Source organism: Mesoplodon mirus (genome assembly GCF_964341445.2).
Source record: "Mesoplodon mirus genome assembly, chromosome: 13".
Lineage (NCBI taxonomy): Eukaryota > Metazoa > Chordata > Mammalia > Artiodactyla > Ziphiidae > Mesoplodon > Mesoplodon mirus.
Window position 1 is genome coordinate 21,798,866 of NC_138989.1, and position 25,351 is coordinate 21,824,216.

General features: G+C 51.9%; 1 protein-coding gene across 3 annotated transcripts in view; it reads right to left on the bottom strand.

Annotated features, from left to right (window-relative positions):
* TTC28 (tetratricopeptide repeat domain 28) overlaps positions 1 to 25,351 on the bottom strand; it is a 581,552-nt gene that overhangs the window by 27,482 nt on the left and 528,719 nt on the right. For all 3 annotated transcript variants that reach the window (XM_082640381.1, XM_082640380.1, XM_082640382.1), the window contains 2 exons: positions 14,087 to 14,227; positions 2,810 to 2,954 (listed from right to left, as the gene is read on the bottom strand). In XM_082640381.1, coding sequence (XP_082496507.1) covers positions 2,810 to 2,954; positions 14,087 to 14,227 — 286 coding nt within the window. The remainder of the gene's footprint in view (positions 1 to 2,809; positions 2,955 to 14,086; positions 14,228 to 25,351) is intronic.

Consider the following 25,351-nt stretch of genomic DNA (forward strand, 5'->3'; position numbering starts at 1 on the left):
GTCAATAAACACGTGAATGAGGAGATGAAATGGGGAGGGAAGGAACTCCTGATCAGATCCCAGCTCTTCGGTGGTGGTTTTACTGAACCGCAGTGAGTCCCATCAGTCAGCCAAGGAAAAGCTCTCGCCCTGATCATTTACTTTAACGACCTCTGAAAGGTTTTACTCCACATCTCTTGTGAGGCAGCCTAACTCCTTCACTGTGTTCAAACTCCTCAGTCACAAAAGGACTAAGTATCAGGAACTAAATGCTTTCAAACTAAATGCCTCACTTCAAGACGAGACGCACCCCTGAGGGTCACACCCGTTCACACGTGCAGTTCCCGAGCACAGAAGGGCCGCCGCAGCCTCAGGACGCCGGCACGCACCTTGGGGGGCCGGGGTTTCCTTCCTTAGTCAACTGTATAAAGACATGACTTCAATCACAGTTCTAACTCGTTTGGGGCTCAAGTCCATAAATCTTCCCCCTCCCGGCACCCCTGGAGGAGCACAGATGTCCAGACACAAGCAATCACTAATCCCACTGGCATGTTTATATTCTTTAAGTCAGAGGGGAAAGTCCTCAGAGAGAAAAACTGTCTAAAAAACACAGGGCAGAGTTTATGAACTCATGGGACCCCTTCAAGGATGACTCGTGGCTGTAGCAGCCTCTCTCCTGGGTGGAAACGCTGCAATGGATGGAAGGAGGGGTTGCCTCTTTCCGCCCCTAGCCTCTTCCTGCTGCTCTCCACCCCGAGGATTTCTGTCTTTGATACAAGGGAAGAGCCCCTTCCCTGGTCAAAAGGGTTGGTGTCAACCAGCGAAACAAACAACGCTCAGGTGTGGGTCCCCTGCAGGCACGTCACTGGACTTGGGATCTACCCAGAAGTAAGCGGGAACCAGCAGGGGGCTGGTTGACAGGATCGGGGGCTCACAGACTCAAAGTGGCTCCAGGGCAGGCCCAGCCCCTTTCTGCTGCTTGATAACCTCTTGAAAAGCTCCCAGCTGCCACAAAAGAGTGGCCACAGAAAACCCATTAGCTGACTTCTGCCTTGGGTCTTCTGCTTTGTATCCAGACTAGACCCAAAAACCAAATGCAGCTTTGGACCACGTACCATCTATAAATTTTACTGAGTGCCAACATGCACCAGTGCCAGCTGCTAGGGACGCAGAGATGGCTCTGCTCGGTGGCATCGTCCTCAATTTCTAATGAGGACACAGGTACTCAAGGAGGGGTACCAGCTTGGCCAAGGTCACCTAGCCAGGAAAAGGCAGTGCTAGACACGAGTCCAGGCTTCTAGCTCCTAGAGGCTCTGTGCTTCCCTCCACCCCTGTGTCCCTGAGCAAGGGAAGTCCAGAGAGCACCACCAGGCAGTGCAGCCTCCTGAAAAATATTAGGCAAGTTGACACACATCCTGGGAAGGCCAGGCCAGGAGATGCACTGGCATTTCCTGAGGGTGAAGGGATCACTGTCAAGGTGAGGACACCTTGAGGATGCACCTCACCTCTGTCAGTCGGCTAAAGTGGAAGAGAGCTGCTGATGGGCCACTCCAACACCTGTGAGACAAATCTCCCACCTGTCTGTGGGGAGCTGCTAGGAGGGACACACAGGCTGGCTCCCTGAGGGCCCGTCAATCCCCACCCTTCCCAGCTGAGAGCTGGGCCCCCCAGGAGCACAGCCTCCACTTGCTGCAGGTACCTGGACTTTCCTAGGGGTCTGTTATGAACTGGATGCTTGTGTCCCCCCCAAATTTATATGTTCATGCCCTAGGCCCCCAGTATGATGGTATTTGGAGGTAGGGCCTTGGGGAGATAATTCAGTTTAGATGAGGTCATGAGGGCAGGATCTCCATGATGGGATTAGTGTCCTTAGAAGAAGAGGAAGAGACCTGAGTGTGCTCGCTCTCCCTGTCTCTCTCTGTCTCTCTGTCTCTGTCTTTCTCTCCATCACGTGAGAACACGTGCAAAAGTAGCTTTTTCAAGCCAGGAAGAGGTCTCCCACCAAGAATCTGGGACTTCCAGCCTCCAGAACTGTGAGAAATAAATGTCGGTTGTTTAAGCCCCAGTCGGCAGCATTTTGTTACAGCAGCCAGAGCTGACTAGTACACAGTTGCGTACAAAAGCATCTGATGGGCTCACCATTCAGATTCACAAGATCCCTGAGCCCTTTGGCAGCCCTCCCCCCACACCCTCCCGCCAGTTACATAGCCACGTCTGGATTGAAAAGTGATGTGCAAAGACTAGGGCCACAGAAACCTGTCAGTAGCCGCACTCAACCTTCTCGAGAAATCACAAGTGCAAGGGCGTCTCTGCCGCTGGACCCTGTGGTGGAGTGAGTCCTGACAAGGGCAGAGGCCAAGGGTCTGTTCTCACCAGGAAGCGGCCCTGGGCTTGAAGCTGCTTAGGCAAGACCCTCAGATGAGCAGTGGGCAGGGGAGCGCTGACTGCTGAGGAGATGGGGGAGATGCGTGCAGCCCTGCGCCCCCAGGCCTCCCCAAGTCTGACGAGCAAGGTGGGAAGGAGCAGCGTCTCATTTGCACCTGAGGAGGTCACAGAGGCCAAATTGACCAGCCAGCCAGTAAGGAGCCGGGCTGGGACCTGAACCCGGATCTGCCCACTTGGAGCTCAGGGTCCATCCACTAACCAGCAGCCAACCCAGAACACACGTCCACTTGGGCTTCCGGATGCTGACTGAGAAGCTGGATGGAGAAGCCCCATGTCTGGAAAACCTCTTTTGTCTTAGGAGCCTGTTTTTTGTCTGGGGGGTGTGGGGGTGCTGAGCAGGAAGTGATGCGTCCTGACACCAAGGAGCCCTGGGCCGGGCACTTACCCCTTCCATGGGTGCCACGAGCAGGTCGTACAGAGCGCGGAGCGGCGGCCTGGCGAACGAGCCCTGCCTCCTGGGAAGAGAGGAGGTCCCGTCCGTGATGGGCGACGTGGCGCTGCTGACCAGGCTGGTCATGCTCTGGCAGCTCCTGGGGAGAGAAGGACATGGGTGACGTCGGGCACAGGCTGCGTTCCTGTTCCTGGAGGAGGGAGCGGGGAGGCCTCCCAGCAGGACGCGCCGGCCTCCCTCCCTCTGGCCTTGCCCCCTCCCCCTCAGGTACTGTTCACAGCACAGTGAGCACTGACAGACACCACAGGGCGGACCAGCTGCACACAGCGGCTTACACGGCTATGGAGTTTTTCTGCATAATCAAATGTCCTGAAGTGCTCTTCAAAGGATTTAATCACATCCTTGTGTGGAGCGACTGGGCAGGCAGACATGAGGACCATGAGAATCGGGGCAGCCACCAAACTGCTCGGAAGATGGTGCCCCAAGACCAACTAATGTCCAGGGCGTTGGCCTTGTTGGGGCCAACGAGGATTCTGTTGGCCCCAACCTGGGCTCAGGTCAGCCTCCGGCCCCCACTGGAGCCCCAGCACAGCCCGAGGCCCTGCATGGGGGGGGGTGGTGGTCAGCTCAGGCGCAGCTGCAGGGTTTTGTTTTCCTTTTTAATTTATGTTCCAAAGTTTCCAAGCAAAATTTTATTAGTACAGGTGGTATTTTCAACCCCAAGGACCCCAAGTTTCACTCCCAACACAGGTGAACAACATCCATTGAGTCACTGATGCATTGAGAAAATGTTTCCTGAGCACTGGCTACCTGCCAGGCACTGATGCAGGCCCTGGGGACCAACAGAGGACAAACGGCACAGGTGAGCAGAAGAGATGGCAGGTAGGGAAACAAACCCATCGCCACTGCAAGGACCAGGCTGCCCCCACGAGTCTTTCTGAACCAGCCCCTCGGCGTGGCTAGCGTGACCTCAGCACAGCCTCTGGTGACGGTCTCCACATGACTATCAGACAGTGAGTGGTCTCTCAACCTTGATCCAGACACTGTGCACAGTTCTGGAGTTTCTGCTATGCACTCAAGGACCTTAAGGCAGAGACTAGGTCTCACACCAGACACATGGCCAAGTAAGTACTCTGGGCGGCTGGCAGTGGCAGCTCTGTAGTTGTTACCTAAGGAAAAGCAGAACGTGGCTTTCCCTCCTGGGCCAGGCCAGGATCCATGACCATCTAGAGAAATGATCTGAAAGATGCGTTTGCGTTTTTGAGGCGTGGCTTCTGTCCCTGGCCTTCCCCCGCCCTTTGCGGTGTTCTCAGCAATGTCCCACTTCTAAATCCTAGGGTCGTGCCAAGCCAGGCTGTGAGCACCCTCAGCCCCTACCCTGCTCCAGCAAGAGAAGAAAAAGGAGAGGGCTCGGAGGGGCTGCGAGCCCGCTCATGGCTGCTCCTACATCACCCTCACTCAGAAAGCATGTAATTACAAGCGACTGGGGCTGCGGCATGTCTCTGCCATCAGAGCCAGTGAAGCACAGATAACCCTGCAGTGACACTCAGAGGCTCACTTAATTCCCTGGAATACACGGCAAAGAGCATTGCTCCCCTGAAGGAGAGAGTACCATACTGCCCTCCAGAGATGTGCTGGAGTGACGCACAGTGTCTGTCATGGCACCGTGTGCTCCTACACACGGCCTGGGCCTGTGTGCGCTTGCAGCCTGGGGAGCCCAGGCTGCCACCAGAACAGCACGGGGTGGGTGGCAGGACTGCAGCACCCTGCCCCACACACCCCTCACTTCACTCCTTAGACATGTGTCTCCTGGACTGTGGGCTTGTTACCCCACTTGAGGCACCTGAGTCTGATTAATCTGTCCACAGACATCCTGGGAGTGCCATGTTCCCAGACAATGATGTGGCCACAAATCCTAACAGTGACCGATGGGGCGCTCCACAAACCCCAAGGCCCTAAACTAAATAGCTCCAACTGGAGAAAGAGACCCAGCTCCACATCCCGAGCTCCCCTGGTACAAGGAGACCAGCATGACCAAGCTGCACAGGGAAGGCAGGAGGGGGTGGGGAGCTGTGTGATGGACAGAACTGTGGGCACGGGTCCCAGCCTGGGGCAAGTCTCTCGCCCGCTGGGCCTCACTTTTTGCATCTGCAAAAAGAGAAAATGCTACAGAGAGTGTCAGATAGGGGAGGATGGCTGCAAAGCATCCAGAACCTGAAAGGTGTTGGGAGTCTCAGCTGATGGGACAATGAGTGAGAAGCCCTGGGCAGGAGGGTGGGAGTGGGCTGGGGTGCCTTTTTATTGAACCCATGAAGTGCCAGAGGCATCTAAAGGGGCCCAACAATGCTAACCCACTCCACATGCATCACTGCCCCGTGATGTGCCAGGCACGTGGGTCCACAGAGGGGCTGACCCATGGGTCCCGGCACTGGGCTGTATGTAGGGAAGGGAAGAGCGCCAGCACGGGTCCGGGGCATAAGGCCCTGACTAGCTGCTGGTCAGGCAGAGCCGAGGGAGGGCCTTCTGGGAGAGGACCATTTGCTGTGGGCACAGGGGACGATCTGGAGTTAGACTGCCTGTGGACAAGGAGGGGGAAGGCCGTTCCAAGCCCAGGGAACGGCGCAGAGGGAGGCACCAGTGTTGGGAATGGAGCACTGGGGTGCTTGGGGCAGAGTGTTGGGGGCAAATGTATGGAGGGTGGGGCTGCGGGCTGGAGAGGTGAGGCGGCAGGGCGGCTGCTCTCTGGGCTGGCAATGCCGCGGCTGGCCCGCCCCCTTCAGCACCAGGCCTGCCTGAACAGGAAGCTCCTCCCCCAGGCTGAGTCCTTGCAGGGCTCATCAGAGGAAGGCCTCCTGCTGGTCTCCAGGGCTGGGACCAGGCTGGGGCTCAGTGCCCTCACCCCCGGCCAGTTCAGGTGGGAAGCCAGTCGATGTCCTTGGTCAGGGCTGGTAAACACACGGCCAGTCGCGTCACGTGTTGCTTGGCGGAGGTTTCCAGGGACACTCTCTCTGGGCATCTGTATGCTTCCGGGGGCTGGGGTGTGGGGCGGGTCTCAGGCTAGGACCCACCAGGGTCACAGTAGCGAGCAGTGGTTTCCTCACCTCCACAGAGCTGCCTTGGACAGACTGCGATCAACAAGCTCCCTGGGCTTCCCTGGTTGCGCAGTGGTTGAGAATCCGCCTGCTGATGCAGGGGACACGGGTTTGGGCCCCGGTCCGGGAGGATCCCACATGCTGCGGAGCGGCTGGGCCCGTGAGCCATGGCCGCTGAGCCTGCGCGTCCGGAGCCTGTGCTCCGCAATGGGAGAGGCCACAACAGTGAGAGGCCCGCGTACCGCAAAAAAAAAACAAAACAAACAAACAAGCTCCCTGTGTGTGTTGCTTCTGTTTTTGCTACAACATTCACAGTGACCTACAGCGGCTCTCACAGGGGTGCGCCTGCTCGGAGATCTGCACAAAGGTGCGCCATATTTCAGAGGAGCCGAGCGGTCAAGCTCCTTCCCTGAGCCCGGGGGGACATTCCCGGACAACACAGCTGCCGCCGTGTGACTCTGCCAAGGCATGTCACTTCTGTGCTCCCCACGTTTCCTTGCTTGTAAAACGAAAGGGGTAGACTAAATGCCTTGCAGTCTGTTCTAGTTTTAAAAAATTAAAAATCTACTCACTCTAGGAAGCCATCAAAACTGCAGTGGCTCTTTTAACTGCTCCACTGGCCTCAGCCCTAGAGCCCTCCCTGAGCTTGCCGGTGTCGGTGGCAGGGCCTGAGCACAGCCCTCCGGCGCTGCGATCTGTCTGGAAAGTCGGCGTCACCAATGCACGTCCCCGTGGTCGGGATTCAGAGTCACAGCCAAGCGGCTGCAGCCCCCTGGGCTCTGAACCCCGGGCCGGAGTGGTTGACAGGTGTGAGCGGATGTGTGGGATGGTCCGCTCCCTGCTGTCCTCCTTCCTGGCATTGTCGCCACGGCCCAGTGCATCCATCACACTGCGGAAGCACGGCCACGGGGTGGGGCCTCGGTGATGGCACTGCTCTGATTTCTGCGGACCCTTTCAGCCTGGCTGACTTCTCTCTGCCTGGGCAATCTGGACGCAGATGAGAGGATGGTGCTTTGACAGGGTGGAAACGTTTCCCTGTGGCAAGAGGGTGAGCCGCAGGAGGGGCTGCGCCCCTATTCAGGCTCCTGCCAAGCCTGCCACACCCACATCTCGCTCTCAGGACCCTAGGAGGTGGGGAGGTTCCTCTTCTACAGATCAGAGAGGCCAAGAGCCTGGACGAGGCTGCCGGCCAGAGCAGGGTCAGGCCTCCCACCTGCCGGGGAGGGAGGGGTTTTATTGTGTCCTCTCAGCATTCAGGGCACACTGAGAAACCTGCACTTGCCTCTGATCCCTGCCCTCCCTGCTGCTGGGTCCACAAAGGCGACGTTGACAGCGGGCGGCCTCTCCCAGATTTTGTGAGAGCAGGAAGGAGGGCCGGGCTCCCGGGACTCCCAGCTGCTCCGCCATGCGGCTCCAGCAGGGGGCGCTGGCTCGCTTTCCTTGAGGCCTCCATTTATTGGCAGGGATCCCATCGGGCTAATTGACAGTCCAGCTCTCAGCAGAGAGGATTTTCTCACACCACATCGTGGTCTTTACCAGCTCATTCCTCAGATGTTTATTAATCTACTTCTGGAGAAATATTCGTTTTCTCTGCGGCTCGGCCATCTGTGTGGTAATGGGAAACGGAGGGACTGAGCACGCATCCAGGGAGACGGCAGGCAGGCAGGCAAGGGGGGAGCCGCCTGGTCTCTGCACCAGCAGGACGCAGAGCTACGAGGTGATATGTGGAGCGCTCCCGGGCAGGGCAGAGGCATCGGGGTAGTTTATGTCTCCGGAATGATGACAAAAGCCAGGCGGTCTGGGTAGCACTTGCGGCTCATGAATCTCCCTGCAGGGATGAAGAGATCTATTCCCCAGGCAGGGGTTTTATAACTACCTGGGCCTGCAGAAGACCCTGTGCGCTGGGACTCGCTCGGGCTCACACGCTGACGCGCCCCACGCCGAGGCCCTGACTGGGGCAGGCGTGCGCCTACCGGGCATCCGGGGAGGCCGTGGGACACCTGGGGGATGTGCGCTTGGAAGTCTCGGCCCGAACTGCCACACTCAGCACAAGCTGGTTGCCCTGTCTGCTGAGGAGGGGAGTGAGGTCACGTGCAGTCAGCGTGTGTGTGGGGGGACCCAGGGGGACCCACCCCAACACACACACTGGTTTCTCAGCTTTCACAGTCAAAGACGGAGAGCGAGGAGAGCAGCGCACATGGGGGAGCAGGGACTCAGCCCCCCTGAGGTGAGACTAAGGGAGGGGCCCCACCCAGGCTGAAGACCCCAGGGATGGTGGCAGCCAGCCTGGCCCAGAGATCCCGCCCATCGGCCTGTCTCTCAGCGCAGAGGGAGGAGCCCAAACCTAAGCTTGGTGCATCCCAGATATTCGCAAAGGACTTCCCAGGGCTCTGCACACACTTCCACCCAGAGGCGGGACTGGGAACAGGCCTCCCTTGTCTGAGGAGGGGCAGGGACCAGGCGGAATACAGGGGAGCAGCGAGGAAAGGGGCGTTTCATGAAAGCATGACAGGCGAGCTGACCGAGGAGCCCGCTTTGCTCTTCCAGGTGCTAAGAAGCAGGGATGCCTGCCTCGCAGGCTTCCCTCCTGCGCCTTGGAGGGTCTTCTCCTTTCCCACCTTTCCCGTGTCCTCCCCTCTGTGCTCAATTCCCCGCCAGGCACTCGGGTCCTTCCCATCTGACAGGGCTGCAGAGTGAGCTGAGCCAGGAGCACTCACTGGGGCACGTCTGGCATCTTTAGGGCAACTGGAGGGAGAGGACAGGAGAGAACCATGGGACAGGGGGCATCTTCTGGGGTGGGCCAGGCCGGGCTGACCCGTGGCCATCACTGGAATCCTCCCACCAGGCAGGTCTCACCCGCACCCCCCGCACCTCCACTGTCACAGCTGAGTAAACAGAGACTCTAGGTTAAGCATCTCACCTAAGGCCCAGGTCATGGGCAGGGCCCTGCTGGCAATGCAGTCAGGCAACAGGGGGCTGGGGAGCCCAAGGCCCAGCGCTGCCATAGCGTCAGGCCCTGAACCCTCATCTGGAGTGCCCCGTCACCCAGGATGGCAGACGCTGCACTGAGCGCTGTACTCCAGGCTGCCTCTGCGCGGGGCGCACCCAGGTCAGGCTGTGCAGGGCCAGGAGAAGGAGGAGGCCTCCCGCCACAGTGCTGAGCTCGTTCTAGGGGCGGCTGCTTTGCCCAGGCACCTGGCTCCTCGCCTTCTCTGAGGCCTTTATCACATGTTTTCACTTTCCAGTGGCCAGTTCAGGAGGCTTCCTCTCTGTGCTCCCAGCAGCAGGGTCCCGGGCCTGGGGGGGATCCTGCCTCCACTCCTCGAGAGCCCCCCACCTTTGTCAGGGGGGCCTCCTGCCTCACAGCCAAGGAGCTGGGAGCGGCCCTGGCAGACAGAGCTGAGCTCCTGTTCCATGGGCACCTGCTGCCTGTGAAACCACTTGGGTTCCTTCCTTCCCACCCCCAGCCCTGACCTGGATGCTCCAAAATCCCCTCCGGGGCTCTGAACTGCGTCTTCTGAGGGAACAGGGGCTGGCTGGCCTGAGATTTGAACAAGTACCTGGGTTTTAAGGTACCAGTGGAAAGATTAATTGGCAAATCCATTATATTCAAGCAGCCAGAGATGCCTCAATTCAATTCAAAAAAAAAAAAAGGACCCTGATAGTATTCAGTGACTCTCTGCCATGAACATCCTCACACGAAGGGTTGTCTCCTCAGGGAGATGAAGGCTGTCAAGTGCTGCATTTTAAGTGCTTATTCAATAAGCTGTCGGTGCTTTCTGCTTGCTCACCTACCTAATCACCGAGCGCCTGGCTCACTGCTCTGGTCCCTCCTCGGGAGGTGGGCTCAGGCAGAGACCCCTGCTCTTCCAGTGACACCAAGTCCTCTCAAGCCCAGGGATGAATCTGGGCTGCACGAGGCTTCTCTTCTCTTGCTCTTGGTCTCCTCTGGGAATGGTGGGCAAGGGCTGTGACACACGTACCACCAAGGGGCCTGGGACTGCCCTCCTGCAGAAACGACGGCCGCTGCCCACTCTGCTCTTTGCTGCAATGTGCATGAGGCTCCATGGCCAAGCCTGGGGATGGTCGCCTTGGAAAAGCCTGATGCCCAGGCCAGCCTTGCACAGGCTTTGCCTGCTGACCCCATTCAGGGCCCAAGCTGGGCAGTCATGGGGGGATGGGCTTATTATGTGCTCAGGGATGGAGAGAAGAGGACCCTGTGTGTGGTGGCCTGCCCAGCTGATGCTAACACAGAAACCCCCTTTCCAAAGGGCCTTGCACCCATGGGTGATTTGTGGGTCCAAGCCTGTCCCCCCACAAACCCATGGAGTCTCACTCACTCGTTTATAAAGAACCCAGAGCTGTATTAGTCAGTGTTGTCCAAAGACAGAATGCACCGCCTCAGGAGGCGGTGAGCTCCCTCTCACTGGAGGAGTTCAAGCAAAGGCTGAGTGATCATCTGGCAGGAGCATTAGATGGGTGGGGATCTGGGAGCTAGAGCACCGTCTTGGGACATGGCCAGACACAGATCCTAATGCTAGCTCTGTCGCTGAGCCCATGTGACCCGCCCATTGGGAAGGCACGCCTCTGTGCCACACTAGGCGTGGGCACCCAGACCACACCATGGCTGCCCCTGTCTTTGTTCCCACAGGATGGTGGTGCCTCCTTCTCTTCCTGCAGGACCCCCAGTCTTGGTCACTGACTCTCTTGGAGGACCCCAACCAGGCCAAGGAGGCTCACTTGCCGATGCGCCCACCCGGTCTTCTTTTGTGGGGGGGTGTGGCCGGGGTGCTAGCTGGAAGCTGCAAAGCTGAGGGAGGGCTCTGGCCCCCTCTCTAGAATGGGGAGCCCTGACACTTCGTTGCCCTCTGCTTTGGCTCTAGCCACTGAGGTCTGGGCAACAGGAGAGCCCCTTTCTGCACCGTATCACACATACTGCCATAAAGTGGAAAAGTAAAGACCTAGCACGCATGTTGCACCAGTGGTGGCAACAGAAGTCAGAACATTTCTATGCGATTCTGGTCCTAATTGATCCTGGCTGTGCACCTGCAATGCCAAGGCACAGCCCTAGGACCCAGAATCCGGGTGCAGCTGAAAGCCTGTCCTGCTCCTCTTCCTCTTTTCTGCAGCAGATGTGATCTGCTGACTGCCCCCAGGTTCGCACACACACACACACACACACATGCACTGGCCTTCCAGCCCTCAGCATAACTTCCCAAGCATTCTGCAGGATGAGGGGTAGAGCCCTCTCTGGGGGCTGCTGCTTTGCCCAGTGGGGGCCCCCAGGGTCAGGTGCTAAACGAGAGAAGGCTGCTCATTGCCTCACTAGCAGTGCCTGCCCTGGGCTTGACATGCAACTGTGTTTTCTGCCAAAGTGCACAGGCAAGAAGAAAAATAGTGGTTGTGGAGACCTCAAGAACAAAGACCAAGCTAGCTGTGCAGTGGGGGGAGAGAGAGAGAGAGAAAGAGGGGGAGAAAGAGAATTCTAAGGCCAAGTCTCACTTGACTTGCCTCTGCTGCAGCAGCCTCATTGCCAAACCAGTCCAGCAAACTGCCTGGAACAAAAGAGCCAAGGAGCCCATGAATCACGGGGCTGGAGGGTCCTGCAGAGGGGAGCTGGTGCTGCTACGCACACGGCTGCTTCCACTTCACCTCTGTGGGCTCCAGGGACAAGCGCTCTGCCGTCCCAGCCAGTGACAAACCAGCCCACCTCCTGGTCACGAAGGGGCAGCAAGAAAGGCCTGCCTGGGACCCCACGCAGGGCAGGGCAGCACACAGGCCGGCAGGGCAGCTGGGAGGTGGGACCTGAAACCCAGCTTTGCACCTGCTGCAGGGGCAGGTCTCCACCCTCCCAGCCTGTGCATGCCCCTCAGCTGCGAGACTCGAGGATGGGCTGGAAGTTTGCAAGGGCCCACACCATCCTAACCAACAAGGATACCTTGGCCTCTGTGGGTCACTTGGCAGGATGGAGGCCAGAGACCCCTCTTCCTGGGCTTGCCGGGAAACAGCAGAGAGTGCACAGCATGGCAACTGTCCTAGGCCTTTGGCTCCCTGCACTGAAGCTAAAAGAATGCAGCCTGTTTCCCCTCATCTGATCTGCCCTCAGAAGTCTCTAGAAGGTCAGGATTGGAAAGGTGAGCAGAGACCACTTCTAACCCCTTTGTTTTCCCGAGGGCAGGCCTGAGGCTTCGAGCAGGTCATGCCCTGATGAGGGAGCTGGGCACAGAGCAGCCAGGCAGCGAGGCCCAGGCTCCCGTGCTGCAGGCCTTGCTGCCCCCTCCCAGCCTCAGGGCTGGCCTAGTCCTCAGCCTGGCCCTGGGCACAGACCGCATTGTTTAAATGAACCAATGAACTAATCCATGGTATTGTGCTCACTGGACCTACCCCAGAGCTGCTCAGAAAGACAACAAATATTTTCCCAAAGGAAGTAACTCCATGATCCAAAATTCACATCACCTACCATCCAGGGGTGATAAGCTAGGATCCCGGGTACACCTGGTTTGACCCCTTTCTTGCCTTAGCACCCGAGGCCCTGGAGGAGGGGCTCCTGGCCGCAGGCACGCCTGTGATCAGGCTGGCCATGGATGCCTGATGGCCTGCCGCTGGCTCTCTCTCTCTTGCGAGCAAAGGACATGAGGTGGGACAGGAAGAGAAAGGGCGGGTGAGGCTGCAACCCACAGTGGTCAACACCTGTTCCACAGGTACATACAAATTTCATCCCTTCTAAAGTCTATCCACCCACATTATCGTAAGAATCCAGGTTTCGCACTGTCCTTCACACCTAAAACAGCAGAGAGTCAGCACGAGTACATGTGCGTTAGGAAGCCTGTCATGTGCTGTTCATACATTAGCTCCTCAACTCCCATGTTAAGGAAACCCTGAAAAGTAGGAAGCTTGTTCCCACTTCAGCAACGAGGAAACAGGCTGACAGTGGTGAAGTCACCCGCCTAGGGTCCCACAGCTGACACGTGGAAGGCCAGACCTGAGCCCCAAGCTCTTCACGCCCTAGTTCACAACCAGGGATCACAGCACCGGGCAGAGTCGAGAATCACCCGCCTCAGAGGCCGAGGAGCAGCGGCAGAGGGCGGAGCCGGGCCCAACCCGCCTCCCCGCGCCTGATCCTGTCCCTCCACAAAATTAAAGCCACGAGGGGCACCTGCAAAGGGGGCAGGGCCGAAGAGGAAGCTGGGGGTGAACCAGACAGAGGTTCTGGCGTCCTTTCAACCAAGTTGCCACTTCCTACAGACCCAGCTCCTGGCTCCCGTCCCATTCGGATCGCCCCTGGGAAAGTAAACACACGTTTGTCACCGTGACAGCACAATAATGAGAGGAAACCAGGGCCTGGAGTAGGAGCAGACGGGGCACACAATGCCCCTCCACACAGGGCAGTCCGGCAGAGGCCGCCTCCACCCAGAGCACAGTCACTCCCTCCTGGGTGCCTGGCTCAACCTGCTGCCCTTCGAAGGCAGGGACCTCAGAGAGTCTGGGATGTCTTTCTGGAAAGGTCTCTCCAAATGTGACTCCCAGGTTGTTGCCAGGCAACCAAATGACAGCGGGACAGGTACCCCTCAACCCCAACCTCCTGCCCCTGTTTATTTGGATGCAGCTCGGCTGTCACCCCCGGTGAAAAGGCACAGGGGTATGCTGGTTGGCAATTTCAACCCTGACCCATCTCGGAGCCGCTGAGGTCTATCTGGTCAAGTAACGGGGAGATGGGGCCTGGGTCTGGACGGGCTCTCTCCCAGCAACGCTGGCATCCACTCTTCCGGGCCTCCCTCAGTCTCAGGCCAGGAAGGTCAACACAGGGGCCTGGCCGTGAGTTACTGGCAAAAGCTGGCAAAGAAGTATGTGAAGTCACTCTGTGTGGCTTCTGCCTGGTGTCCGGGAAATCAGCTCCAAGGTCATGGGAAGAAGCGGCCAACGGTCCCCTGGGCCTCCCGTCCCAGCCAAGGCGGACTGTCACATCAAGCCTGTTACCGCTTCCTCCCCTCACCCGGAGGGGCTGCTGTGACGCCCAGGCCCCGGGGAGCGGGGGCCCGAGAGTACCACGCTCGCTCCTGCAGACTCACATCCCAGCCAGAAGCCCAAGCAGCCAGAAGGAGCATCCCCCGAAAGCACGCTATCCACGCTGCCGGGCCGCCTTGCCTGGCACCAGCCCAGGAGGCAGGGCCACACATACCTGTTAAAGAGGTTGTTGCGGCGAACCATCCGAAGAAAGCCAGTGGGGTCGGTGACCGAGTTGAGCCTGTTGTTCATCTCCTCAAACTGCTGGTCCATGATGTCTCCGGCTTCACTCTCTGTCTCACTGCTGGCACAGGCCCTGTGGGGGAACGGCAGAGAAAGGGCGCTGAGCACTGCTGCAAGCCTGCTCCGAGGCCCCGTCAGTCCAGCAACCAGCACGGCTCCGCACGGCACCTCCTGAGTCCCCTCCTGCTCCCCTCAGCCTACACCCTGCCCAGTCGTGTCGCACTCCGCTGGCTGCATTCCCTGTGAACCTGCTGCAGGAAAGGGCTGGTCCGGCACCCAGGCTGCACTCCCTGCATCCAGCGTGTGCCCAACACAGACCGGGTGCTCAACCACCACTTGCTGTGTCCTGACTGCCAGCCGGCCTCTCCGCCAGCGCAGAGCTTGGGTGAGTGTGCTGTGCGGCAGGAGCCCCAGTCCATTCCAGCCCAGAACCAGTAATTAAGCACCTACCTATGCCAGGCACCATGCCATGTGGGGGCACACACAGCCCCCAAAGGCATTTTTCCAGACGAGGAGACAAACATGCACACAAGTGGCTGCAGTGCCAGGCAGAGGAGGACTTTGAAATGTAGGCTTGAGAAACGTTGCTGACTGGAGCCCATTTCCAAGCTCAGCATGAGGGTGTTATAATTTTTGAGTTAATAAATTCATATTTCCCCTGTGACAGACTGTAAAAGAACATCTCACAATGGATTTTAAATAAATAGAAGTACCCAGAAGTGCCCTGATTCATCAGTATGATTAAAATAACAAAGGGCATATTAAACGTAAAAGCTGTGTCCTGTGGCCCTGTGAGGCCAAGACAGACATGATGACATGGTCATGAAGGTGTCCGAGGGGGCGCTGGCCTCCCCCGGTCCTCACCGCACACCACTCCACCGAGGCTGAGGCTCAGCGAGGGCAGACCTCTGTGTGGAGTCCCGTCTTCCTTCAGCAGCCTGATTACATGCAGACTTTGTGGAAATGCTGAGTGCTGTCTGGCCCATGGACGACACCCAACCCACGTGGCAACTTTGTTTCAAGTCTCCTGCTGCCTAAGGAGCAGAGGGGAAGAGCGGAGAGTGCCAGGGCACTGGCGGCAGAGGACAGGCGCACAGACCAGCCACGTAAGCCACTCACATGCTGGAGAAGTGGGATCTGGAAAGGAACAGACTTCCTGCTGCCCAGAGGGAAAAGGCTCGGTGCCTTGAGATCTGGGTTTAAGGTGAGCATGGCCTGCTTCAAATGGCTAGGCTGGTGAGCCCGTGGCATCAGGATTACAGGACAGAGAAGGGGAATGACCCCCTCACTGGGTCGTCACAGAGCCAAATAAGACGCAGCGTGTGAAGCTGCTTAGTAAACCTGAAGGCTCTAAGTGAACGTCAACCCTGGTGAGATGTCCATTTTATGTGTCAACTTGACTGGGCCCTGGGGTGCCCGGATATTCGGTGAAACGTTATCCTAGGTGTGGCTGTGAGGGCATTTCTGAGAGATTAACATTGGAACCTGTAGACTGAGGAAAGCAAACTGCCCTCCCCATGTGGGTGGGCCCCATTCAATCCACTGAGGGCCTGAATAGAACAAAAAGGGGGAGTAAGAGAGCACTCCCTGCCTGCCTACCTGCCTTCGAGCTGGGACACGGGCCTCCTCCCCCTTCAGATGTGGACAGATTGGAACTTACATCACCGGCTCTCCTGCATGTCCAGCTCGCCCACGACAGATCTGGGACTTCTCAGCCTTCATAATGGTGTGAGCCAATTCCTCACAATAAACTTCCATGCATGTGTCTGTGTGTGTGCGCACGCACGTGCCCTATCTGTTCCTCTGGAGAACCTGGCATCAGGCACCAGATTCCGACTCAGCCATGCTCCTTGCAGAAGGTCACGCAAACGTCCCATCACTGGGAGAGGATCCCAGGAGCCGGAGCCCCAGAGAAGTGTCAGGACTGGGGCAGTCTTCAAGGGCGGCAGAGAGGTATGATTTCTGAGCCAGCTGCTGTCCTTCATCCCAGAACCACACCGATGGCTGGTAAAGGCATTAGCCTGCCTTTCTTCCCAGCCAGACAATCTGGACATGACCCTTCAAACCCAGCACAGTGCCCAGCATACAGCAGGTACGCAAAGAGGAACTGCTGAACGAATGCCTATACTGGAGAGCATTTTACAACATGCAAAGTATTTTTACACAGATTTAATCCTATCTGTCCAACAAGCCTGTGAGGCAATTCTCGTCATCTCCACTTTATTTCTGAGGAGACTGAGGTCTGGAGAAGCTGAGGAACTTGGCCTAGGAGCACTAAGTGGTAGAGCCAGACCTGACCTCCTCTCCTCTCCCCATCTAAGGCTCTAAGTGCAAGTCTCTCTTTGCTGGGGTTTGACTAGGGGAGAGAGGGGATGAATACAGGAAACAAAAGGAACCAGGAAACTTCCGAGCACCTAAGCAAATCACCATGGCTTCCATCCTGTTGGAGAGCAGGAGCGAGGTTTTATTCCTCTCGCCACCCCACGGGCGTCAGTCGACAGGGTGAGCAGCTGACGGCTTAAAATGCTCCCTTGGGAGCTGAGGGCCCTTCACAGAGACACTGGTAAATATCACTCAACAGGCTCTTCTGTCCAGGGACACATTTATCATCTGAACACGACGGCCTGCTTGGAGCTGAGAAATCTGCCTGTCATTCGGTGCTTTGCAAAGGCGAGAAGAATTGACTGGAACCGGTATCGGCCTCCATTATCTTGCAGCTCCGCTCGTGCTGTCAGCTGCGGACTGAGCCCTCAGAATCTCATACTTAATGGGGTTGTTTCCTATTTCCTGACCCTTCAGAGTATTAACACTGAAGGGAAAAACAAACAGGCGATGTCACAGATAAGGGAATCTCCCATTTACAAAACAAGCCTCATCTACACAGCAGGGATCTGAGAGACTTTCTAGAGATGGCATATCAGCTAGTCTGATGTCATTCACTTTGATCCAGCAAGGATTACTGAGCAGGACCTACGTGCAAGAACCACAAAGGCCAAACAGAAGAGAGCCTCACTATGCCTGCCTTCAAGGCACATACCATCCTGTATGACTAGTGACTACTGGCTAAGGTGGGTTAAGAAGGAGGCAGGAGGGTATCAGCGTATAGCCAAGAGAGGGAGGGCATAAGAGCTTTCCTGGAATTAGCTGCATCTGAGCAGCATCTGAAGGATACAACTTTGACAGGTAGAGGCTGGGGTGGTGGCTGGGAGTGGGGGAATGGAACAGTATGAGGAGGTGTGGAGATAAGACAGTGTGGGGACTCTCTGGGGCCCAGGGAATAGCCCAAGTGAGCTGGAGAAGAGGGAAAGAGTGGCAGAGAGGAAGGAGAGAGTGGTGGAAGGCCTTGAACTTGGAAGGCAGTAGAGAGCTGTCAGTCCAGGCCTCTAAGCAGGGCATAGTGGGCTCAGGGCTGCTGTCTGAGAGACAGTCAACTGGCCCAGACTGGAGAATGCCGATTACAAGGGAAGGAGAAAGTCAGGTGGCTATTACCAGCACCTACTCAGAAGCAGCCCTGAAGGCCCGGGGTTGAGCCCAGTGGGGACTGTTGGCCCCTCACACCTACTAGAAACCCCATTCTCAGGAGTTACTACTGTGTTAATACATTAATGTGCCCTGGGCCTCAACACGCCAGGTGAGGCAAGCTTTCCACAAGCCCTCGGGCTCTGAGATCTGGGTAGTGGCTCCCTCCTCTGCCCCGAGCTCCCATCCCCTGTCTCCCTACAAATGGACAAGGCTGGCTGTAAACCCACCTTCCTGGTTCCTCCTCATTCTTTGCCCTCTATTATCACCAACAATGGTTCTGCTTGTCCTGTGGTTGGGCCGCCTATCTCATTAGTCTAGACCTGTGAAATAGGGTGGCAAGGCTGAGAGTGAGAAAGTGAGAACGAACAGGAGAAACATTACCAAACAGAGAACTTATCTTCCTGAAACTTATTGAAGGGAAAGGGTAAAAGACAACTAGCAGTTAATTTATGGCACACAGAGAAACTGAAAGTAGAAGCTAGTCTTCAGTGGAAGAGGAAGGGGTTCAGTTTGGACATGCTGAAAGTGCAGACAGGACACTGAGTTGGTGATGCCAAGTATGCAGATACTGATTCAATTATTTAGATGGTCTTCCTTCCAGAAGGGCTGGAGACTATTAGAAATCCTGGTGCTGAGGAGAGAGGTTGGGACCAACTGTTTGATATCTCATTCATTTATTCATTTAATAAATGTTATTAAGAATTTGTTATAAATATCCTGCTATACCACGCTCTGGTTCTAGGTAAAATGGAGTAAAAACACATTCCACCCCACCTTTCCAACGGAATACAACTATAAATTCTTGATGGGCTGCACAAAACAGGATATCTGAGGAATGTGAGAAGTAAACAATATCAGGCAAATGAGGGAGGAAGACCAGAATTCAAAGTGCCACCAAATCAGTACTGAGCTTCACATTCTTTGTCCCATCAGACAGGTCTCTCTGAAACCCCCAGATGTAGAAGCAGGAATCAGTGTGAACAGAGACCTCCAGGAGAAGCCCTCTGTTTCTGGCTCAGAGACACTACAGAAAATCTCCCATTTTTCTTATTCTTTCATTTCTGTTCTCATGTTCCAGGCCACAAACAAATCCTGTCAGTTGACCTACTCTAAAATAATTGCTAATGGAAGTCATTCAGATAGAACGGAAATGACACCAGAAAGAACTAGGAACATCAGGAAAGAAGGGAGAGTAACAGAAATATCAAATGTCTAAGTAGATATAATAGACTAGTCTTCTCCTAACACTGTCTGTTGGAGTTTTATTTATTTTTATTTATATATTTTTTTATAAATTTAGTTTTATTTTTTATTTATTTATTTTTGGCTGTGTTGGGTCTTCGTTGCCGTGTGCAGGCTCTCTCTAGTTGTGGTGAGCGGGGACTGCTCTTCATTGCGGTGCATGGGCTTTTCATTGTGGTGTTTTCTCTTGTTGCGGAGCATGGGCTGTAGGTGCATGGGCTTCAGTAGTTGTGGCACACGGGCTTCAGTAGTTGTGGCTTGCAGGCTCTAGAGTGTAGGCTCAGTAGTTGTGGTGCATGGGCTTAGCTGCTCCGCGGCATGTGGGGTTTTCCCGGACCAGGGATCAAACCCATGTCCCCTGCACTGGCAGGCGGATTCTTAACCATTGCACCACCAGGGAAATCCCTGGAGTTTTAATGTAGGTAGATGTAGTAGGTAAGACAAATACAAGATGGGGAGGGGTGCTGGTAAAGGTTCCCATATGGTGATAAGACTTTTATATTTCTCTTGAATTAATAAAGTATCAATAGTAAGTAAACTGCAGACTATAAAAAGTATATATATATATTATAATCTCTAGAACAACTATTTAAAAAGCTATAAAAAGAAACATAGTCAAACACACAAGAGATAAATCAAGGGACTTCAAAAAAAAAGTTCAGGGCCTCCCTGGTGGCGCAGTGGTTGAGAGTCCGCCTGCCGATGCAGGGGATACGGGTTCGTGTCCCGGTCTGGGAGGATCCCATATGCCGCGGAGCGGCTGGGCCCGTGAGCCATGGCCGCTGGGCCTGCGCGTGCGGAGCCTGTGCTCCGCAACGGGAGAGGCCACAACAGTGAGAGGCCCGCATACCGCAAAAAGAAAAAAAAAAAAAAAAAAAAAAGTTCAAATAACCCAAAATAAGGCAAAAAAAAAAAGGGGGAAACAAAGGAATGAAAAACAGAGACTCAAATGAAAAACAAATATTAATATGACATACATAAATCCACACATATCAATAATTATATTAAAAGTAAATGGTCTAAATACAGAGACTGACAGAATGGAATTAAAAACACAATCTAATTAAATACTTTTACAAGAAATTCTTTTCAAATATGATACAGGAAGGTTTACAGTAAAAGGATACAAAAAGATGTATCATGCAAATAGTATTCAAAACAAAGCTGGAGTGGTTACGTTAATATCAAAGTAGACTTCAAAGCAAAGAAAATTACCAGGGATAAAGAGGGACATTACACACTGATAAAAGGGCCAATTCACCGGAACATAAAATGGTTCTCAATGTGTATTCACCTATCAGCAGAGCTTCAAAATACATGATGTAAAAACTGACAGAACTGAAAAGAGAGGTGCATAAATTGACAGGGATTTTAATACTCCTTTCTTAGTAGTTGACAGAACTGGTAGACAGAAAATCAACAAGATACAGAAGAACTGAACAATACCATCAACCAACTGAATATAATTGAAATTTAGAGAAAACTCCACCCAACAAAAGTAGAACACATATTCTTGTCAAATGCATGGAGAATATTCCTTAGAATAGACCATACCTTGGGTCATAAAACAATCTTAACAAATTTTAAATAATGCAAAATATGCCCTCTGCCCACCATGGAATTAGATTTGAAAGCAAAAAAATGAAAGTTAACAGGAAAATCTCCCAACACTTGGAAACTAAACAACACACTTCTAAATAACTGTCAAAGAAGAAGCCTTAAGAGAAACTAGGAAAATATTTTGAACTGAACAAAACTGAAAATACAACATAAATTTGTGGGACATAGATAAAGCCTTAGAGATAAGTAAATAGCATTAAATGCTTATATTTAAAAAGGGCTGAAATGACAGGAAGGTGGGGGTAGCAATACTCATATCAGACAAAACAGACTTTAAAACAAAAGCCATAAAGAAAGATAAAGAAAGACACTATATAATGACAAAAGGATCAATACAAGAAGGTGATATTATACTCATTAACATAAAGGCACCCAATATAGGAGCACCTAAATACATAAAATGAATACTAACAGACATAAAGAGAGAAGCTGATGGGAATACAATAACAGTAGGAGACTTCAACACCCCACTGACATCAATGGACAGATCTTTCAGACAGAAAATCAATAAGGCAACAGAGATCCTAAATGACACAATAGAACAGTTAGACTTAATTGATATTTTCAGGACATTACATCCAAAGGCACAGAATATACATTCTTTTCAAGCATACATGGAACATTCTCTAGGGTACACCACATACTAGAACACAAAACAAGCCTCAACAAATTTAAGAGGATAGAAATTATTTCAAGCATCTTTTGTGACCACAACGGCATGAAACTAGAGATCAACCACAGAGAGAAAAACAAGAAAAAAACGATTACATGGAGACTAAAAAACATGCTACTAAAAAACCAATGGGTGAAAGATGAAATCAAAGAGGAAATTTTAAAAATGCCTCAAGACAATAAACACACAACCATAAAAAATCTATGGGATGCAGCAAAAACGTCCTAGAGGTAAGTCCATAGTGATACAGGCCTTCCTCAAAAAAAGAGAAAAATCTCAAATAACCGAACCTACCACCTAAAAGAATTAGAAAAAGAAGAACAAAACCTAACATCAGCAGAAGAAAAGAAATAATAAGGAGAGGAAATAAATAAAATAGAGACAAAAATAACAATAGAAAAATCAATAAAACCAAGGTCTGGTTTTTTGAAAGGATAGACAAAATTGACAAACTTCTGGCCCGGCTCACCAAGAAGAAAAGAGAGAGGACCCAAATAAACAAAATAAGAAATGAAAAAGGATAAATAACCAATACCTCAGAAATAAAAAGAAGCATAAAAACAATTATAGGAACAATTATATGCCAACAATTTGGACAATCTAAAAGAAATGGACAAGTTTCTAGAAACATACAGCCCACCAAAAGTGAATCAAGAAGAAATAGATACTCTGAACTGACCAATCACTAGAAGGGAAATAGAATCTGTAATTAAAAAGAAAAAAACTTCCCTGCAAACAAAAGTTCAGGACCAGATGGCTTCACTGGGGAATTCTGCCAAACATACAAAGAACTTATACCCATCCTTCTCAAACTCTTCCAAAAGACTGAAGAGGAGGGAACATTCCCAAAGTCATTCTACGAAGCCAACAATCACCCTGATACCAAAACCAGACAAAGACACTACCAAAAAAGAAAGTTATAGGCCAATATCTTTGATGTATAGATGCAAAAATCCACAACAAAATATTAGCAAACCAAATCCAACAACACACAAAAAGGATCATAACCATGATCAAGTTGGATTCATTCCAAGGTCACAAGGAAGGTTTAACATATGCAAATGAATGTGATACATCACAATAACAAAAGACAAAAACCACATGATTATCTCAATAGATGCAGAAAAAGCATTTTATAAAATGCTTCATCCATTCATGATAAAAACTCTCACCAAAGTGGGTATAGAGGGAGTTTATCTCAACATAATAAAAGCTATTTATGACAAACCCAGAGCCAACATAACACTCAATGGTGAAAAGCTGAAAGCTTTCCCACTAAAATCTGGAACAAGACAAGGATGCCCACTATCACCATTTCTGTTCAACATAGTATTTTGGAAGTCCTAGCTACAGCAATCAGACAAGAAAAATAAATAAAAGGCATCCAAATTGGAAGGGAAGAGGTAAAATTGTCATTATATGCAGATGACATGATACTCTAGATAGAAAACCCTAAAGACTCCACACAAAAACTATTAAAACTGATAAATGAATTCAGCAAGGTAGAAGGATATGAGATTAACATACAGAAATCTATTGCATTTCTCTGCACTAACGATGAAATATCAGAAAGAGAAAGTAAAAAAAAAATCCCATTAAAAAAATACCTGGGAGGGTTTCCCTAGTGGCGCAGTGGTTGAGAGTCCACCTTCCAATGCGGGGGACATGGGTTCGTGCCCCGGTCTGGGAAGATCCCACATGCCGTGGGATCCGTGAGCCATGGCCGCTGAGCCTGCACGTCCGGAGCCTGTGCTCCTCAACGGGAGAGGCCACAACAGTGAGAGGCCTGCGTACCACCAAAAAAAAAAACCTGGGAATAAACCTGACCAAGGAGGTAAAAGATTTATATGCTGAGAACTATAAAACATTGATAAAGGAAACTGAAGATGATTCAAAGAAATGCAAAGAAATCCCACGATCTTGAAGTGGAAGAATTAATATTGTTAAAATGGCCGTACTGCCCAAAGCAATTTAAGATTTAATGTGATCCCTATCAAATTATCCCACGGAATTTTTCACAGAACTAGAACAAACAATCCTAAAATTTATATGGAACAACTAAAGACCCAGAATTGCCAAAGCAATTCTGAGGAAAAAGAACAAACCTGGAGGCATAACCTTCCTAGACTTCAGACAATACTACAAAGCTACAGTAATCAAAACAGTGTGGTATTGGCACAAAAACAGACATATAGATCAATGGAACAGAATAGACCACACATGGTCAGTTGATCTTCAACAAAGAAGGTAAACATATACAATGGAGAAAAGATAGTTTCTTTAGCAAGTGGTGTTGGGAAAGCTGGACAGCCGCATGTAAATCAATGAAGTTAGAACTCTCCCTCACGCCATACACAAAAATAAACTCAAAATGGCTTAAAGACTTAAAGACATGACATCATAAAACTCCTAGAAGAGAACATAAGCAAAACCTTCTCTGACATAAATTGTAGTAATGTTTTCTTAGGTCAGTCTCCTAAGACAAAAGAAATAAAAACAAAAATAAACAAATGGTACCTAATAAAACTTATAAGCTTTTGCACAGAAAAGGAAACCACAAACAAAAGGAAAAGACAACCTACAAACTGGTAGAAAATATTTGCAAACAATGCGACCAACAAGGGCTTAATTTCCAAAATATACAAACAGCTCATACAGCTCAATATCAAAACAAAAAAAACCCCAATCAAAAAATGAGTAGAAGGGGCTTCCCTGGTGGCGCAGCAGTTGAGAGTCCACCTGCCAATGCAGGGGACACGGGTTTGTGCCCTGGTCCGGGAAGATCCCGCATGCCGCGGAGCGGCTGGGCCCGTGAGCCATGGCCGCTGAGCCTGCGCGTCCAGAGCCTGTGCTCTGCAACGGGAGAGGCCACAACAGTGAGAGGCCCGCGTACCACTAAAAAAAAAAAAAAAAAAAAAAAATGAGTAGAAGACCTAAATAGACATTTCTCCAAAGAAGACATACAGATGGTCAAGAGACACAAGAAAAGACACTCAACATCACTAATTATTAGAGAAATGCAAACCACAGCTACAATGAGGAATCACTTTACACTGGTCAGCACAACCTTCATCAAAAAGTCTACAAAGAATAAATCCTGGGGCTTCCCTTGGTGGCACAGTGGTTAAGAATCCGCCTGCCAATGCAGGGGACACGGGTTCAAGCCCTGGTCCGGGAAGATCCCACATGCCGCAGAGCAACTAAGCCCATGCACCACAGCTACTGAGCCTGCGCTCTAGAGTCTGTGAGCCACAACTACTGAGCCCACATGCCACAACTAATGAAGCCCACACGCCGAGAGCCCGTGCTCTGCAACAAGAGAAGCCAGCGCAATGAGAGGCCCGCGCACTGCAAGGAAGAGTAGCCCCCGCTCACCGCAACTAGAAAAAAGAAAGCCCGCGTGCAGCAACAAAGACCCAACGCAGCCAAAAATGAATAAATTAATTAATTAACTTAAAAAAGAAAAGGAATAAATCCTGGAAAGGATTTGGAGAAAAGGGAACACTCCTACACTGTTGGTGGGAATGTAAATTGGTGCAGCCACTATGGAGAACAGTATGGAAGTTCCTTAAAAAACTAAAAATAGAATTACCATATGATCCAACAATCCTACTCCTGGGCATATATCCAGAAAAGACAAAAACTCTAATTCAAAAAGAAACATGCATCTCAATGTTCATAGCAGCACTATTTACAATAGCCAAGACATGGAAGTACCTAAATGTCCATTGACAGAGGGATGGATAAAGAAGATGTGTGTGTGTGTGTGTGTGTGTGTATGTATATACATATGTGTATATATGTGTATATATATACATACATACACATATATACACACACACAATGGAATATTACTCAGCCATAAATAAGAATGAAATAATGCCATTTGCAGCAACATGGATGGACCTAGACATTATCATACTAAGTGAAGTAAGTCAGACAAAGACAAATATCATATGATATCACTTGTATGTGGCATCTAAAAAAATGATATAAATGGACTTATTTACAAAACAGAAACAGTCTCACAGACATAGAAAACAAACTTGTGGTTACCAAAGGGGAAAGGGGGGAGGGATAAATTAGGAGATGGGACTAAAAGATACACACTACTGTATATAAAATGAACAGCGAGGACCT